This window comes from Patiria miniata, unplaced genomic scaffold (genome assembly GCF_015706575.1).
Source record: "Patiria miniata isolate m_02_andy unplaced genomic scaffold, ASM1570657v1 HiC_scaffold_20, whole genome shotgun sequence".
In the NCBI taxonomy this organism is placed as follows: Eukaryota; Metazoa; Echinodermata; class Asteroidea; order Valvatida; family Asterinidae; genus Patiria; species Patiria miniata.
In genome coordinates, this window is record NW_024037059.1 from 34,487,462 (window position 1) to 34,502,944 (window position 15,483).

The 15,483-nt window shown below is 40.3% G+C and overlaps 1 protein-coding gene across 2 annotated transcripts; it reads right to left on the reverse strand.

Moving 5' to 3' along the window:
• Positions 1-965: 965 nt before the first annotated feature.
• Positions 966-10,026, reverse strand: LOC119727211 (carboxypeptidase inhibitor SmCI-like). Of its 2 annotated transcripts, XM_038199073.1 has the most exons (8): positions 9,726-10,025; positions 6,431-6,518; positions 5,821-5,985; positions 4,547-4,711; positions 3,764-3,928; positions 2,981-3,145; positions 2,261-2,425; positions 966-1,580 (listed from the first exon to the last, which is right to left on the reverse strand). In XM_038199073.1, exons 2-8 carry the CDS (start codon positions 6,501-6,503, stop codon positions 1,576-1,578), a joined length of 903 nt encoding a protein of 300 aa, XP_038055001.1. In that variant the 5' UTR covers positions 6,504-6,518; positions 9,726-10,025; the 3' UTR covers positions 966-1,575. The 2 variants fall into 2 exon arrangements, with proteins under 2 accessions (XP_038055001.1, XP_038055002.1); XM_038199074.1 differs by lacking the exon at positions 5,821-5,985 and having other exon boundaries at positions 9,726-10,026.
• Between the last annotated feature and the right edge of the window lie 5,457 nt (positions 10,027-15,483).

Genomic DNA, 15,483 nt, shown 5'->3' on the forward strand with positions numbered 1-15,483 from the left:
GAGGTATATAGTTGCTGGCCCTGCTCCAAGTATATTGAGAACAAAATCCACTGTTTCAGTTATACGAAACTATTATATAACGTTAGTTAGAGATAGCTAGAGTAACTCGAGCGTATATGATCATCGGGAATCCGACAAATATAACGCCGGAGTGCGAACTTTGTTTTATCCGTAGGTTCGAAATGGTTGGACGACGTCTTCATTGCATTACGACTGACAGTCGTGTGTACGGAGTCCAGCCTGGGCTAGCGGGGTCCCTAACTCCCTACAGGCATGAGAATTTTCCTGTAAACAGGAATTCATGTATTTTTTTGTTGCCCAAATTTCCGCCTTTTATGTATTTTTTCCACATCTTTTTCCTTTTTTTTGCACAAGTTTCCTTTTTTCATTGAAATTTATTCTCATGCCTGTTAACAAAGGGAGCTTAACTCCCTGTGGTTTGTGTTTCAGTATAACAGCTACAGCATTTACGATTTTATGCATGTAGACCTTTACAGTCCAAAAACGAAAAAGGCAAGCCGCAGTTCAATTACTTTTAGTGTGCCCCCTTGAAAAAAGTGTACACCCCAAGGAGACCCCAAGATGTTTCACCCCAGTTACGCCCAGGGTAATTAGTATGGCTATGAACCCCCGTCCTCTGAATCTGCGCCTGCCCTGAATATACGAGGGTTCGCGTGGGCCAATAGACCGTTCGCTATCAGGATAACCAAACTAGATGGAATCTGTCCATCACAATGGGGTAGGGTTCAATAACTCAGATGAATGCACACCCTTGTTTAATTTTTTTCTACGATATTCTTTATGCACAGTAATTTTTGTATCAGCAACAAAACAATTCATAAAGAATAAGATATTAATAATTATAATGTATATGTCTTCCCGATGGATGTACCTTTATTTCTTGTTAGGATAGCTTCAATCCAGTGGCGTAAATCCGGGGGTGGGGGGGGGGGGGTGGAGGGGGGGGGGCGTTATCTATGTATGTGAGCCGATTTACTGATTAATTATGCAAGACAACCACCTCTAGATTTTGACCAACCTGTCCAGCGGGCGCTTTCTATATTGGGTCTCGTTATGGAGATCTATAAATAAAACAAAGGCACCCTGTGAATTGAATCACGTGCTCAGTTTTATTTCAGTCATCCCCCACCCCTCTTGTCCCTGGCACAGATTTACGCCACTGCTGCAATCAATATTTGACCGACTGGATGCACGGGTCCACACGTAAACACTCTTAACAGAAAACATATTAACTGAATGCAAAGCAGAATGAACAATACCAATAATAACCAGTATCCTATAAACCCAAACAAATGTATGAGGGAATAACATTTAAACTACAATGACATGCATGATAACGTTTCCCGTAAACAAGCTTATAAGAGAGAGAGAGAGAGAGAAATAAATGAAATCATTATCATGATAATAGACCCACAACAATGGGTATTCCACTTAGCTTCTGTGAATATTTTTATTTTATGTACTTTCTCTATCTTAGCAGTCCATTATGATACCATACTGAACATGGACACAGGGTCCTTTCTGATGAGAGAGACGTCAGCTCACTGGCTGAAGTTAATCTGCAAAGAACCAAAAGAAAAGTCAACATTAATGGAGATGTATCTGCTTGTAGACCTTCATTACAATTATATCAAAGACAATACTATCAGTGGCGTATGTTAGCAGTTGGCAAGCGAATTACTTTTTTCTGTACACTAAAAATTTGCCTGGGTTAAATTTTAAGCTAAATTTTGGGTAACGGAATTCGGGTTATTGGGTTAAAGCAATCTGAATAACCCAATTTTTGTTCAATGTGCACATTTTTCTGGGTTGAAATGACTTAGTTAAAAATCTTGGTAAATTATTTCGGTAATAGTTTTGGGTTAAAGTGTTTGTAAATAAGCAAGAATAGCGCCACTTCGTGGCGAGATTCAGAAGGGCGTGTTTTTGTCAAAATTAAGGGGACGGAAAAGTGGCCGGATACGGAAGGTGAGAGCATCAATTTCCTTCCCTCGCGGTACAAAATCACGATCCTTTCCAGCTGAGCTATTGCACTGCTCGACAAATCCTGGAAATGCATGGTAATATATACCTGCGTATATATTAAAAGTATTAAAGTATCGTAAAGGGCGCTCAACAGCCATGTGACGCGGATGTTGTTTGGGAAAAAATAATTCGCGCCCCGCCCGATGACATTTACACGGGCCACCCTTTCAAACCAAAAACCCATTTCCCCACGACCAAAAATCTATTTAAATACCTTCGCAGCTAGTCCTACAAGCCTCCATGGTTTCAAAACGGTTGCCGTTGCCCTGGCAACCCCCGTAGATGAAGCGTTCGCACGATTGTGTGTCTTGATTATAACCGAAACTTGGAAAGTAAGCCATGCAAGGGCCTGTTATGATTGGGTCCAGGCAAGCCGAGTCTGAAATGGCAAAGTGGAACTTGACATAAATGACAAAAACAAGAATCAGATTGTAAGGCGTGGCTTAAAGAAGGGACGCTAGAAAATCCTTCTGAAGAAAATATCGCAACCGAAGCTAACCAAGAAAATGTGATATTAGTTTGTTTCATCTTGTAGAAGGAAACCCTTTTCCCACGCCATCGACGGACGAACCTAATTTTGGTTCGTCTCGTCGATAGTGCCCTCTACCTTTGATGTCGTTTGGCTGTGCTTGCCTACGCCCAGGGCGCGCTAGAGATCGACTGTACGTAGACGAGCATAAATCAAATTCAGTATTGAGCCAAGACTAATCAAGACAGGGACTCCAGACTCGAACTGGGTATTGACCCAAGTGACGTCATTACAACTCTTTAATATGCATCGAATAATAATTGTCTCTCAAGTTGAAGTTTAAAAGTTAGTCCTACCTTATTGTTTGGGAAAAAATAATTCGCGCCCCGCCCGATGACATTTACACGGGCCACCCTTTCAAACCAAAAAAACCATTTCCCCACGACCAAAAATCTATTTAAATACCTTCGCAGCTAGTCCTACAAGCCTCCATGGTTTCAAAACGGTTGCCGTTGCCCCAGCAACCCCCGTAGATGAAGCTTTCGCACGAGTGTGTGTCTTGATTATAACCGAAACTTGGAAAGTAAGCCATGCAAGGGCCTGTTATGATTGGGTCCAGGCAACCCGGATCTGAAATGGCAAAGTGGAACTTGACATAAATGACAAAAACAAGAATCAGATTGTAAGGCGTGGCTTAAAGAAGGGACGCTAGAAAATCTTTCTGAAGAAAATATCGCAACCGAAGCTAACCAAGAAAATGTGACATTAGTTGCGTTTGAAAAACCCAATCTTTGTTCAATGTGCACATTTTTTTGGGTTGAAATGACTTAGTTAAAAATCTTGGTAAATTATTTCGGTAATTGTTTTGGGTTAAAGTGTTTGTAAATAAGCAAGAATAGCGCCACTTCGTGGCGAGATTCAGAAGGGCGTGTTTTTGTCAAAATTAAGGGGACGGAAAAGTGGCCGGATACGGAAGGTAAGAGCATCAATGTCCTTCCCTAATTGCGGTACAAAATCACGATCCTTTCCAGCTGAGCTATTGCACTGCTCAACAAATCCTGGAAATGCATGGTAATATATACCTGCGTATAATTATATTAAAAGTATTAAAAGTATCGTAGAGGGCGCTCAACAGCCATGTAACGCGGATGTTGTTTGGGAAAAAAATAATTCGCGCCCCGCCCGATGACATTTACACGGGCCAAAAAAACCCAAAATTTCCCCACCACCAAAAATCTATTTAAATACCTTCGCAGCTATTCCTACAAGCCTCCATGGTTTCAAAACGGTTGGCGTTGCCCAAGCAACCCCCGTAGATGAAGCTTTCGCACGATTGTGTGTCTTGATTATAACCGAAACTTGGAAAGTAAGCCATGCAAGGGCCTGTTATGATTGGGTCCAGGCAACCCGGGTCTGAAATGGCAAAGTGGAACTTGACATAAATGACAAAAACAAGAATCAGATTGTAAGGCGTGGCTTAAAGAAGGGACGCTAGAAAATCTTTCTGAAGAAAATATCGCAACCGAAGCTAACCAAGAAAATGTGACATTAGTTGCGTTTGAAAAACCCAATCTTTGTTCAATGTGCACATTTTTCTGGGTTGAAATGACTTAGTTAAAAATCTTGGTAAATTATTTCGGTAATTGTTTTGGGTTAAAGTGTTTGTAAATAAGCAAGAATAGCGCCACTTCGTGGCGAGATTCAGAAGGGCGTGTTTTTGTCAAAATTAAGGGGACGGAAAAGTGGCCGGATACGGAAGGTAAGAGCATCAATGTCCTTCCCTAATTGCGGTACAAAATCACGATCCTTTCCAGCTGAGCTATTGCACTGCTCAACAAATCCTGGAAATTCATGGTAATATATACCTGCGTATAATTATATTAAAAGTATTAAAAGTATCGTAGAGGGCGCTCAACAGCCATGTAACGCGGATGTTGTTTGGGAAAAAAATAATTCGCGCCCCGCCCGATGACATTTACACGGGCCAAAAAAACCCAACATTTCCCCACCACCAAAAATCTATTTAAATACCTTCGCAGCTATTCCTACAAGCCTCCATGGTTTCAAAACGGTTGGCGTTGCCCAAGCAACCCCCGTAGATGAAGCTTTCGCACGAGTGTGTGTCTTGATTATAACCGAAACTTGGAAAGTAAGCCATGCAAGGGCCTGTTATGATTGGGTCCAGGCAACCCGGGTCTGAAATGGCAAAGTGGAACTTGACATAAATGACAAAAACAAGAATCAGATTGTAAAGCGTGGCTTAAAGAAGGGACGCTAGAAATTCTTTCTGAAGAAAATATCGCAACCGAAGCTAACCAAGAAAAAGTGACATTAGTTTGTTTCATCTTGTAGAAGGAAACCCTTTTGTATAGGCCCATGCATGTCACAAATCTCACGCATCATGGTGTTTACTATGGTATTCATGGCCTGCTATAACCAACAACATAATACAAAACAACTAGAGATACGCGTTAGTTGAATTACAAACGCACAGTGATTGAATTACAAACTATTTCATTGGACATTGCCCAGTTGTGAATATTTTGTCAGAACAGTCGAACAAAGAAAGCATTAAAAAACCAGCCATTTTCGTGGAACCATATCTTTTAATTTGAATATAAAATGCATCCTTTTAGGTTCGATACAATTCAAACGCAGTGATTGGGCTCGCATCTATTTCACGGATCTTTGTCCAGTCATTGAAGTCGTGAATATGTTACAGAAAAAGGATCAGTAAAACGATTTCTTTTATTTTGAAAATAAAGTGCATTTGGGGTTTTATAAATTTTAGTATACATTTTATTTACACGTACACCTTAATTCCTGTTTGATGACGTCATCAGTTTCAGTGTAAAAAGTACATATTGATTTAGTGCATGTATAAGTAGCACCTAACCTCCACTTCGATGACCTCACAACAATTTGAAAGCCCAAAGTCGACATTGTACCGGATATCATACTTGTGCTTCGATAAAATGTCATTAGACACGGATAAAATGATGAATTTGAGTATAAAAAAGGAATTCTGATCATTTTAAAATTCTCCCTTAAATAACTCCTAGTCTGATGACGTCATGATTCTGAAACCTTGCAAGGTCATTTGCTCGACAAATCCTGGAAATTCATGGTAATATATACCTGCGTACGTATCATAAAAGTATCGTAGATGGCGCTCAACAACCATGTAATGCGGATGTTGTTTGGGAAAAAATAATTCGGGCCCCGCCCGATGACATTTACACGGGCCACACTTTCAAACCAAAAAACCATTTCCCCACCACCAAAAATCTATTTATTATAAATACCTTCGCAGCTAGTCCTACAAGCCTCCATGGTTTGAAAACGGTTGGCGTTGCCCCAGCAACCCCCGTAGATGAAGCTTTCGCACGAGTGTGTGTCTTGATTATAACCGAAACTTGGAAAGTAAGCCATGCAAGGGCCTGTTATGATTGGGTCCAGGCAAGCCGGGTCTGAAATGGCAAAGTGGAACTTGACATAAATGACAAAAACAAGAATGAGATTGTAAGGCGTGGCTTAAAGAAGGGACGCTAGAAATTCTTTCTGAAGAAAATATCGCAACCGAAGCTAACCAAGAAAATGTGACATTAGTTTGTTTCATCTTGTAGAAGGAAACCCTTTTCCCACGCCATCGACGGACGAACCAAATTTGGTTCGTCTCGTCGATAGTGCCCTCTACCTTTGATGTCGTTTGGCTGTGCTTGCCTACGCCCAGGGCGCGTTAGAGACCGACTGTACGTAGACGAGCATAAATCAAATTCAGTATCGAGCCAAGACTAATCAAGACAGGGACTCCAGACTCGAACTGGGTATTGACCCAAGTGACGTCATTATAACTCTTTAATATGCATCGAATAATAATTGTCTCTCAAGTTGAAGTTTAAAAGTTAGTCCTACTTTGAGCAGCAATGGTAGACTGGAAGACACATCCAGCACACGCAAGAAAAGTCAGAATGGCGTACACCTTCATATTTGTGCTAATCGTCTGAAATTGAAATAACATTACACAACTTGTTATAACTACATGTAATACGCCTGGTCGGTGTCCTTTTTATTGCACTTTATATCCATGCAACCCAATAAAAATGCTAACATCACTTTTTTCAAGGCAGTAAAGGGGTAATGGATGGCGCTTTTCACTGAGAAGCATTTTGGTCGACGATGCATCTGTAAGATTTTCAAAACGTTGAATTTTTTTTAATGAGTTTTCAAACATTAAAAAAATGGATATCATTTCTTCCTTTTCCCCACGAGTTAAAAAGTGTTGCTTCAACAAGAGCCTAACAATTAGTTCAGCCCCCACAACAACCGCAAACACACAAGTTCGGTAAGATTTTCCAATTATTCGCGCATGCGCACATGCAAACACTCAAAGGAAGAAGCACCAACAGTGCCGTAGCAAAGGGAACACGCATATTTGGGATTTTAGCTCTGTATCGAATGAAAAACCTCCCGAATCAATGGAAGTAAAAAGAAATGCAGTCAAAGCAGAGGGACAAACGGAAAATTGAATAATGCTGCATTGTTTTGTTACGGAGGCAAGAACAAAATCTGATATTCCGTGCTTTCTTCAAGGACCTTCCACGGATATTTTTTTTCGCTGCGATTATATCAGTGTTCTCAATGCGATGACTTTTGATCAGACTGGTTTTCGAGTCACCAAACATCGAGTCGGAGTCCAAGTCCTGAGTCATGCAGGTGGAGTCCGAGTTCGAGTCACGAGTCACTAAGGTGGAGTCCGAGTCCGAGTCACGAGTCATCATAAAATATATATTGGAAATGTAAAATGTGAGGTACTGTCGAAACCTAACAGTGTAAATGTTTTTCCATTTTTCAGAGCTGTTCTCTAATAATGAACCGGAACTACATGCATAACATGTCAAATACGGCAAGGCACCAGTGTCTGGAAAGGAATAATCTGGTGCCGAACGCTATCAATGTTGCATTTACGCAATATCAAGTGTGGACGGTGGGGCACATGTTTCGATACATTCAATTCTGAAATGAATATAATAATCAGAAACAAACCAGCCGCATGCACGCGTTGTGTATGTACAGTACTAAGATGCGTTTCTTTTCTGCACAACACTGACGGTATCGGTTGCTCAGGAGAGAATCGTCTCCAAAATAGTTTGTTATTATATTGTTGACAAAAATAAGTGATTTCTCGTAAGTTTGTTTGAGTCCTGAGTCAGGCAGGTCGAATCCAAGTCCAAGTCTGAGTCCGAGTCACGAGTCGTACAAGTCTGCTTGTTATCCTAGCGCGGAGAGTTATTTAATACGGTCATGACAATAGTCGTGTCCCCGCTACACTTCGTAAAATCCGCATGCAGTGAAGACGACAACGTACGGTAAATTTTCACCATGAGGCAAAAAAAAAAACTGGTCTCCGGTTTCTGGTATGGAGCTTGCCCCCAAAGTGGTGCGGCGACGTTTCCCCCCTTTTTTTTCCCTTTCAAATGTCGGCTGATGTTGCAGATGACGCTTCGATCCCCTTAAAACTCTTTAAAAATATCATTCAGAGTGGAGCTTGAGGTGACCTCAGTGAGGTCAGAATTCTGCAGCTACTTACGATCTCGACCGACACAAACATTCTTTGGGAAATTTGGATAGTCAAGACAAACATCTATGAAAACGGTAACCTCCGACCATACAGCGACAGCGACATCGTTCATGTCCTGCCACGCTGGTCATTAATCTGCTCCCTTACATGTAGCGCTGATTAAAAAGCGTTTACAGGTTACAGATACATGACCATAAGATCGCTCCCCCAGTCTGGCTTTCAGACGCACAATCACAAAATGACAACACCGTCTGCAAATGGTGCCCAACTTAATTTAGTACAACATATATGGTAGCCCAGAGAGGCCACATAAAGCTTATATTCGAGAGCAACCCCATCTAAAAACACGTTAGAATTGTTTGGCAGCAGGCTTCCAGTCAAACCAGTGAGTTTGGCGGTTTTGAGACATTATCTTACATTGAAAAAAAACCAGTGAGTTTGGCGGTTTTGAGACATTATCTTACATTGAAAAAAATATTGGCGACGCGCATGGCTACGGCGCGCGCAAACCAGAAACCGGAGACTTTTTTGCCTAATATTCTTCTTGTTTGCCTCTCTTTTCACCCGTTTAGCTGGGTATGGTTACTGATTTAATTCTAGATTTCCTAAGTTCTTTAGAAAGCGATTTCACTATTTGACACAAGCGACCAAAACGTTTGAATTCCTACTCCCACGCAATAATGCTTGTATTTCCTGCATCGAAAACTTGCATTTGCTTATACGTGCATACCTTCATCCCGGCCACAAGGGTTTTCGGTCTAAATGCATTGGTGCAGGCCTATATGCCAGTGTGTAGTAGAGTACATTTACATGAGTACGAGTACGAGTACCAATGTACTCGAGTACAAGTACAAGTACAAAATATGAGTTTTTTCCACAAGGAACACATTTCAATATGTCACGTGCTTTCAATGGCTCTGTGCAATCAAACTAGGCAGTTAGCAAATGCAAAAACCTCCCAAACAGTAGGAAGCTGTTTCTTTTTTATGCATATAGCTCTTTTTGTAATTCTCGCGGGAGAACAATTGTCATGAACACGAGTACGAGTACGAGTACAGGTATTTTTTTTCTGATGAGTACGAGTACATACGAGTACGAATACCAAAAATCTACTCGAGTACGAGTACGAGTACTACAATACAACTATAAACTGTATAGGCCCATGAATGTCACAAATCTCACGCATCATGGTGTTACTATGGTATTCATGGCCTGCTATAATCAGAAACATAATACAAAAACAACTAGAGATATGCGTTTGTTGAATTACAAACGCACAGTGATCGGCAGAAAACTATTTCATTGGACATAGCCCAGTTGTGAATATTTTGTCAGAACAGTCGGAACAAAGAAAGCATTAAAAAATCAGCCATTATTGTGGAACCATATGTCCTGTTGTCCTGTTGGTAGTCCCAGAAGAGAGATCAGACGACTTTGATGTCAGTAATCAAAAATGGTTCCCTAATGACGTTTCATCAGATCACATGAACATGATCGCATATTTTGTTCATATTTTGTTCATTGTTCGTATTCTGAACAAATATCGCTTATAATTTGTTATCTGATGACGTAATCATGACGTCAAAGTAATATGCGATCACTCAATAATGAATTAAAAAGATCACTTACTGACTGCAGTTTGTTGTTAGAACTGAAGATCGTTGACGTAGATGAATGATGAACAATGGAATGACTTTCTGGAACCGGGACACCTTTATAAATATTCTGCAGTCGAGAAGGTTGTCGTGATTATGTACGTGACTATACAAGTGTTATTTTACGGAGGCCTGTTAAATCCAGAAACGTCTATCTCTTTCACAGCGGTGCGTTCCACTTTCGCGGTGGTACGTTTCTTTTTCATGGTAGTAGCTAGCCCCTCTCTTTCAGAACGTGTGTCTCTCTCTTACACGGGGCAAGTCCATTTTTCATAGGGGTGTATTTCTCTCTGAGTGTGATTAACTTGCGGCCGCGACTATTTATCTCGCGGCCGCTACTCACCAACTCACGGCCGCGACTTAGTTATCTCTCAGCCGCGAGTTATTATGTCGCGGCCGCGAGTGAATCACATTTAGAGAGAAATGCACCACTGTGAAAAACGACTTTCCCCCTTGAAAGAGAGAAACGCACGTTCCGAAAGAGAGGCTATTACCATGAAAGAGAATAGCACCACCGCGACAGAGAAACGCACCGCTGTGAAGGGAAAGAGGTACCTGGCCTTCAGGTATGGGGTCCCTTACCGCCCAGTTCCCAGACGGTCTGGGCCAAGCCCCGCCCGCTCTGACCAAGGGATTGGGACTCCGCTCCAAAGTGGGCGGGCTCGGATTAAGAGAACTAAGTACAAGTCTGACTGGCGGACCCTCTCCTGAACCTAACAAAAGAAGAAAAGAAGCAATTTGCAAGGTGATAATCCTCACTGCCGTGTAACAAAAATCCGGCAAATCAAAGGGCGCGCCGCCGGTAATCCCTCCCGCGGACTGCCATAGTTGGTGACCCATTGCCCTGGTAGGCCTATTGAAAAGTTTGAACGATCAGTCAACAAGGGTTTCTCCCCTTAAATGTATACAAATGTATATGTACTTTCACCGATGAATCCCTGAATCTGACTTTTCAAGCAAACGGGATTGGTATTTTTTTCAGTATTAAGATCAGAATTCCTCAGTTTGTTCTATTTACGTGCATTTATTAATTTTTTTCGTTCCGCAGATAGTCCAAAGGCAGGAAAGGGAAAGAGGTATACCGATGATAAACAATAATAAAGATGGAGAGCTTTCAACCTTTGATTTTTTTTCGTCTTTGCGTTTTATTGTTGTTAGTACCATTACCTTTATTTTTTCCCCTTGATCTATTCTGATGGTGGTGTGAACATTTCTTCGTGATGATGATAAAAGCCACGGAAGATCATTAATTACACAGAAAACTATTTGTAAAAAAGCATAAAAAATACCAACCCGTTTTCAAGCAAACGGGGTTGGTATTTTTTCAGTATTAAGATCAGAATTCCTCAGTTTGTTCTATTTACGTGCATTTATTAATTTTTTTCGTTCAGCAGATAGTCCAAAGGCAGGAAAGGGAAAGAGGTATACCGATGATGAACCATAATAAGATGGAGAGCTTTCAACCTTTGATTTTATTTTCGTCTTTTTCGTTTTATTGTTGTTATTACCATTTTACTAGTACCCAATGCTGGTTAAATGTACCCTTATTCAAGGCAGAATAAAGAGAAACTCTGCGTATTTAGTCTTTTTTTCATTATTAAATTCGATGGACTAAATTCAATTTTTCGATTGGCTACCACGAAAATCATGGATTCCCCCCCCCCCCCAACAAATTCGTCAAAAGTCTTAGAATAGAAATGAAATTTAATTTGAGCTGTCACGGTGCTCAGTTTAAGAAGCTGTTTAAGAAAAGCAGCCCTATGGTAGTTAGGTTCTTGGAGAGTCCATGATATGTATAGCACTGTATATTCGTTTCGATATCCGTCCCCATAGTGGCGTAAATCCGTGCCGACGCCTGGGGGAGTGACTCCCCCTAAAATGATAAAACCACCCCTACGTAGCAAAATTCAAAAAGCGGTTAGCGGGAGGGGGCTGAACACCATCCGTCACTATACGTAGCACTGCATGAAGACAGATCAGCGACATGAGTGCTATTGCTGTTTATGAGCATTTTACTTCATTTACCGACTTTATGAGTATACAGTATAGTAGTTGATATTTTCCTGTCGATTTTTTTAATTGGCTACAATTTTAGTTTCTATTTTTTTTTTTTTTTTTTTTAATATTCACTTCTTATTGGGGATGATCCAATGACCCACCCTTACCCTCAACAAGTTGGGGGTATCTCCCAGGGTCTGCACTGTTACCACCTTATAGAATGCAAGGAGAAATCCCGAGGTACCGAGGTTGAAAGAGAATCCAATGCAGTAATTAGTTCCCTTATCATTTCAGGGGAAAAACCTGCTGGTACATCATCCAAGACGCTTTGGGGGATCCCTGGGATCTTCACTTGGCGTCGGCTATATCCATGCATGATAATCTGCAAAGCCTTGTAATTATTTGACTGCACTGGTAAAGTCCTCTTAATTAAATAATTGTACTTCCTAAGGTAGAATTTGACCCATTCATTAAAAATGTTGATTGAAACAAAACGAATAGGGCGCGAGAGAAGATATTCACGTACAAAATAATGACCGAGTTAAAGAAGTTTGCCCGTGCTCTTAATGTTTTCCTTAACAAACTTTGAATGTGTTTGTTTTAATACTGTGTTCAGGAAAAACAGCTTTGTTTCCGATTTCAGGCGTCTGCAGCCCTCGCAAAAGGACGTTTTTGTTTTGCGTGTAAATGAACCCGCCCTCCAAGAGCCAAGTCATTGTCAAGCCGCAAATAATTCAAATTTTGTAAAAAAAATAATTCAATAATTAAACTTTGGTGGACTACCAAGTCTCATTCAAAAGTGAATAACCTTGATGTCGCTATAGGTAAAAAAGCATGAATAGTACATTTTTCCGGTTTCACACTCGAAATGGATGTTTAACGGCGTTTGGTTGATTTTTTTGCCATCGTAATAACATATATTTAAAACAGAGAAGTATTATTTTTTAAATAGTTTTTTAATGAAGAAAAGCCAATGCAAACAATGGCAATTAAATATACCATGTGCTTCCCCGGAGGCGTACCTGAAAAAATGAGGCTCTTCCACTCGAGGCTTATACCCCCGCCCCTCCCCCTGAATCTCTTACCTTCTTAGAACTTGTGGGACTAAAAGGAGCAGCCGCAGCGTTGGTATTGTTAAAAATTTAGTGCCCTACTTCAGGAACTGAGTCTCCTTAAAGCGTACACTATTTTCGGGTTGCAACCCCCCCCCCCCCAACAAAGCAACGTAAATAAACAACGAATAATATGGATGAGTACAAGCGTCGGGTGCGCGGAGGAAGGTCGTTAGGGTGAAAAACAATGGGTCAAAAGGTCAAATTCGGATTTTTTTTCGGGTAATAGATAGAGCATGGAAAAAATTTTCATTTGATTTAGATTTTCTCTCAAAGGGCTACGTAATACTGATGTAATTAACAGTACATCAAAAGTAGTCAGGACGTGTTTCTCTATTTGTTCCCGACAAACGGTCGTTAGCATGTAATTGTAATTAATGTAACAAAATATGTGCCAAGTGCGCTAACTTTTTTCTTCCAAAATGACTGGCCGGGCAATTTTCAAGATGGCCGCCAGCTTTTTTTTTAAATGGCCGCCACTTGGACTCAGGAAATGACAGCCAAGCTTTATATGGGCTAGATGGAACAGAGAAAAGGCGAAAATGATATAAATGTTTAAAATGTATAATTTTTGGTTTCTTCCCCCCCCCCTCCGAAAACAGAAAAAAAAGGAGGCGGCCTCCAAAAAAGAAAGCGGGCGGAACGCTAAACATTATTTTTATTTGCCTAACTCTATTTTAAATATGTGAAATGTGTGAAATGTCAATTTTCAGGCAGAAACCTCAACGTTACAGCTATTTCAGCAGCCACATTTTCTTTGGTGATTCGTTGTTGTTTAAAGTTCATGACAGTAATCTAAAGGGCACAATTTTCTCACACATGGTAGAAACTTCAATGTTACAGGTATTCCAGCACCAAAATTGTCAATTTGTTGTTGGACATTTTCCTCAGTAAATTTTTATGTCTTCGGTGGTTCGTTGCTGTCTAAATGCAATAAGCCAAATATTTGGACAATTTGAACAGAAAACCCTTAAATTGAACAGTGTCTTTCTGAATTTACATCACAGTTACAGCGCCCTTATTTGTCAGGAAAAGCATAGGAAATTTTAAATGTTAAAATGAAATTGTAATTTTCCAGTCATATGGTTGCTAAGGCCGATTTCAAAAGGTTACGTAACACTTCATTTTCATTTTAAATGAAACTACATGTACACACACATGGTTACGTTGGCGGGCGAAATCTTTGAAAATTAATTTCTCCTGTTTGGAAGACCGTATCTTCATGCGACTTTCAGGGTTTACTTCTCTAATGATGATCCAAGTATGTGCTAAAAATCGTTGTGATGTGTTCATTACTTTTCGTTGAAATTGGAAAAATAGACCTGGCTACGTGCACTTTTGAAAGTTGGTAGACTAGCGTTTGCAATATCTTTCAATTTTTTCAAGACTCACAAATATTAATGAGGTACCTATCCATTACGGTGTGCAGTATACCATTGCATGAAAGCCTCCTTCACGAGTTGTTAATTAACAAATATCACCCTTTTTGCCGGCTTCCATTGGTCGATCAGGGGAGAAACCTGCTGGTACATCAACCAGACGCTTTGGATCCCTGGACTCTAATTTCAATGTTCATATTTCCATTTGCAGGACATTTTGGTGCCTTTTTGGTTCTTATGCTCACGCAAATTTCCATATTCATTAGCAAAAGTGTGAAATGTCAATTTTCAGGCAGAAACCTCAACATTACAGCTATTTCAGCAGCCACATTTTCTTTGGTGATTCGTTGTTGTTTAAAGTTCATGACAGTAATCTAATGGGCACAATTTTCTCACACATGGTAGAAACTTCAATGTTACAGGTATTCCAGCACCAAAATTGTCAATTTGTTGTTGGACATTTTCCTCAGTAAATTTGTATGTCTTTGGTGGTTCGTTGCTGTCTCAGTAAATGCAATAAGCCAAATATTTGGACAATTTGAACAGAAAACCCCTAAACTGAACAGTGTCTTTCCGAATTTACATCACAGTTAGAGCGCCCTTATTTGTCAGGAAAAGCATAGGAAATTTTAAATGTTAAAATGAAATTGTAATTTTCCAGTCATATGGTTGCTAAGGCCGATTTCAAAAGGTTACGTAACACTTCATTTTCATTTTAAATGAAACTACATGTACACACACATGGTTACGTTGGCGGGCGAAATCTTTGAAAATTAATTTCTCCTGTTTGGAAGACCGTATCTTCATGCGACTTTCAGGGTTTACTTCTCTCATGATGATCCAAGTATGAGCTAAAAATCGTTGTGATGTGTTCATTACTTTTCGTTGAAATTGGAAAAATAGACCTGGCTACGTGCACTTTTGAAAGTTGGTAAACTAGCGTTTGCAATATCTTTCAATTTTTTCAAGACTCACAAATATTAATGAGGTACCTATCCATTACGGTGTGCAGTATACCATTGCATAAAAAGCATCCTTCACGAGTTGTTAATTAACAAATATCACCCTTTTTGCCGGCCTCCATTGGTCGATCAGGGGAGAAACCTGCTGGTACATCATCCATACGCTTTGGATCCCTGGACTCTATTTTCAATGTTTATATTTCCATTTGCAGGACATTTTGGTGCCTTTTTGGTTCTTATGCTAATGCAAATTTCCATATTCATTAGCATAAGTGTGAAAT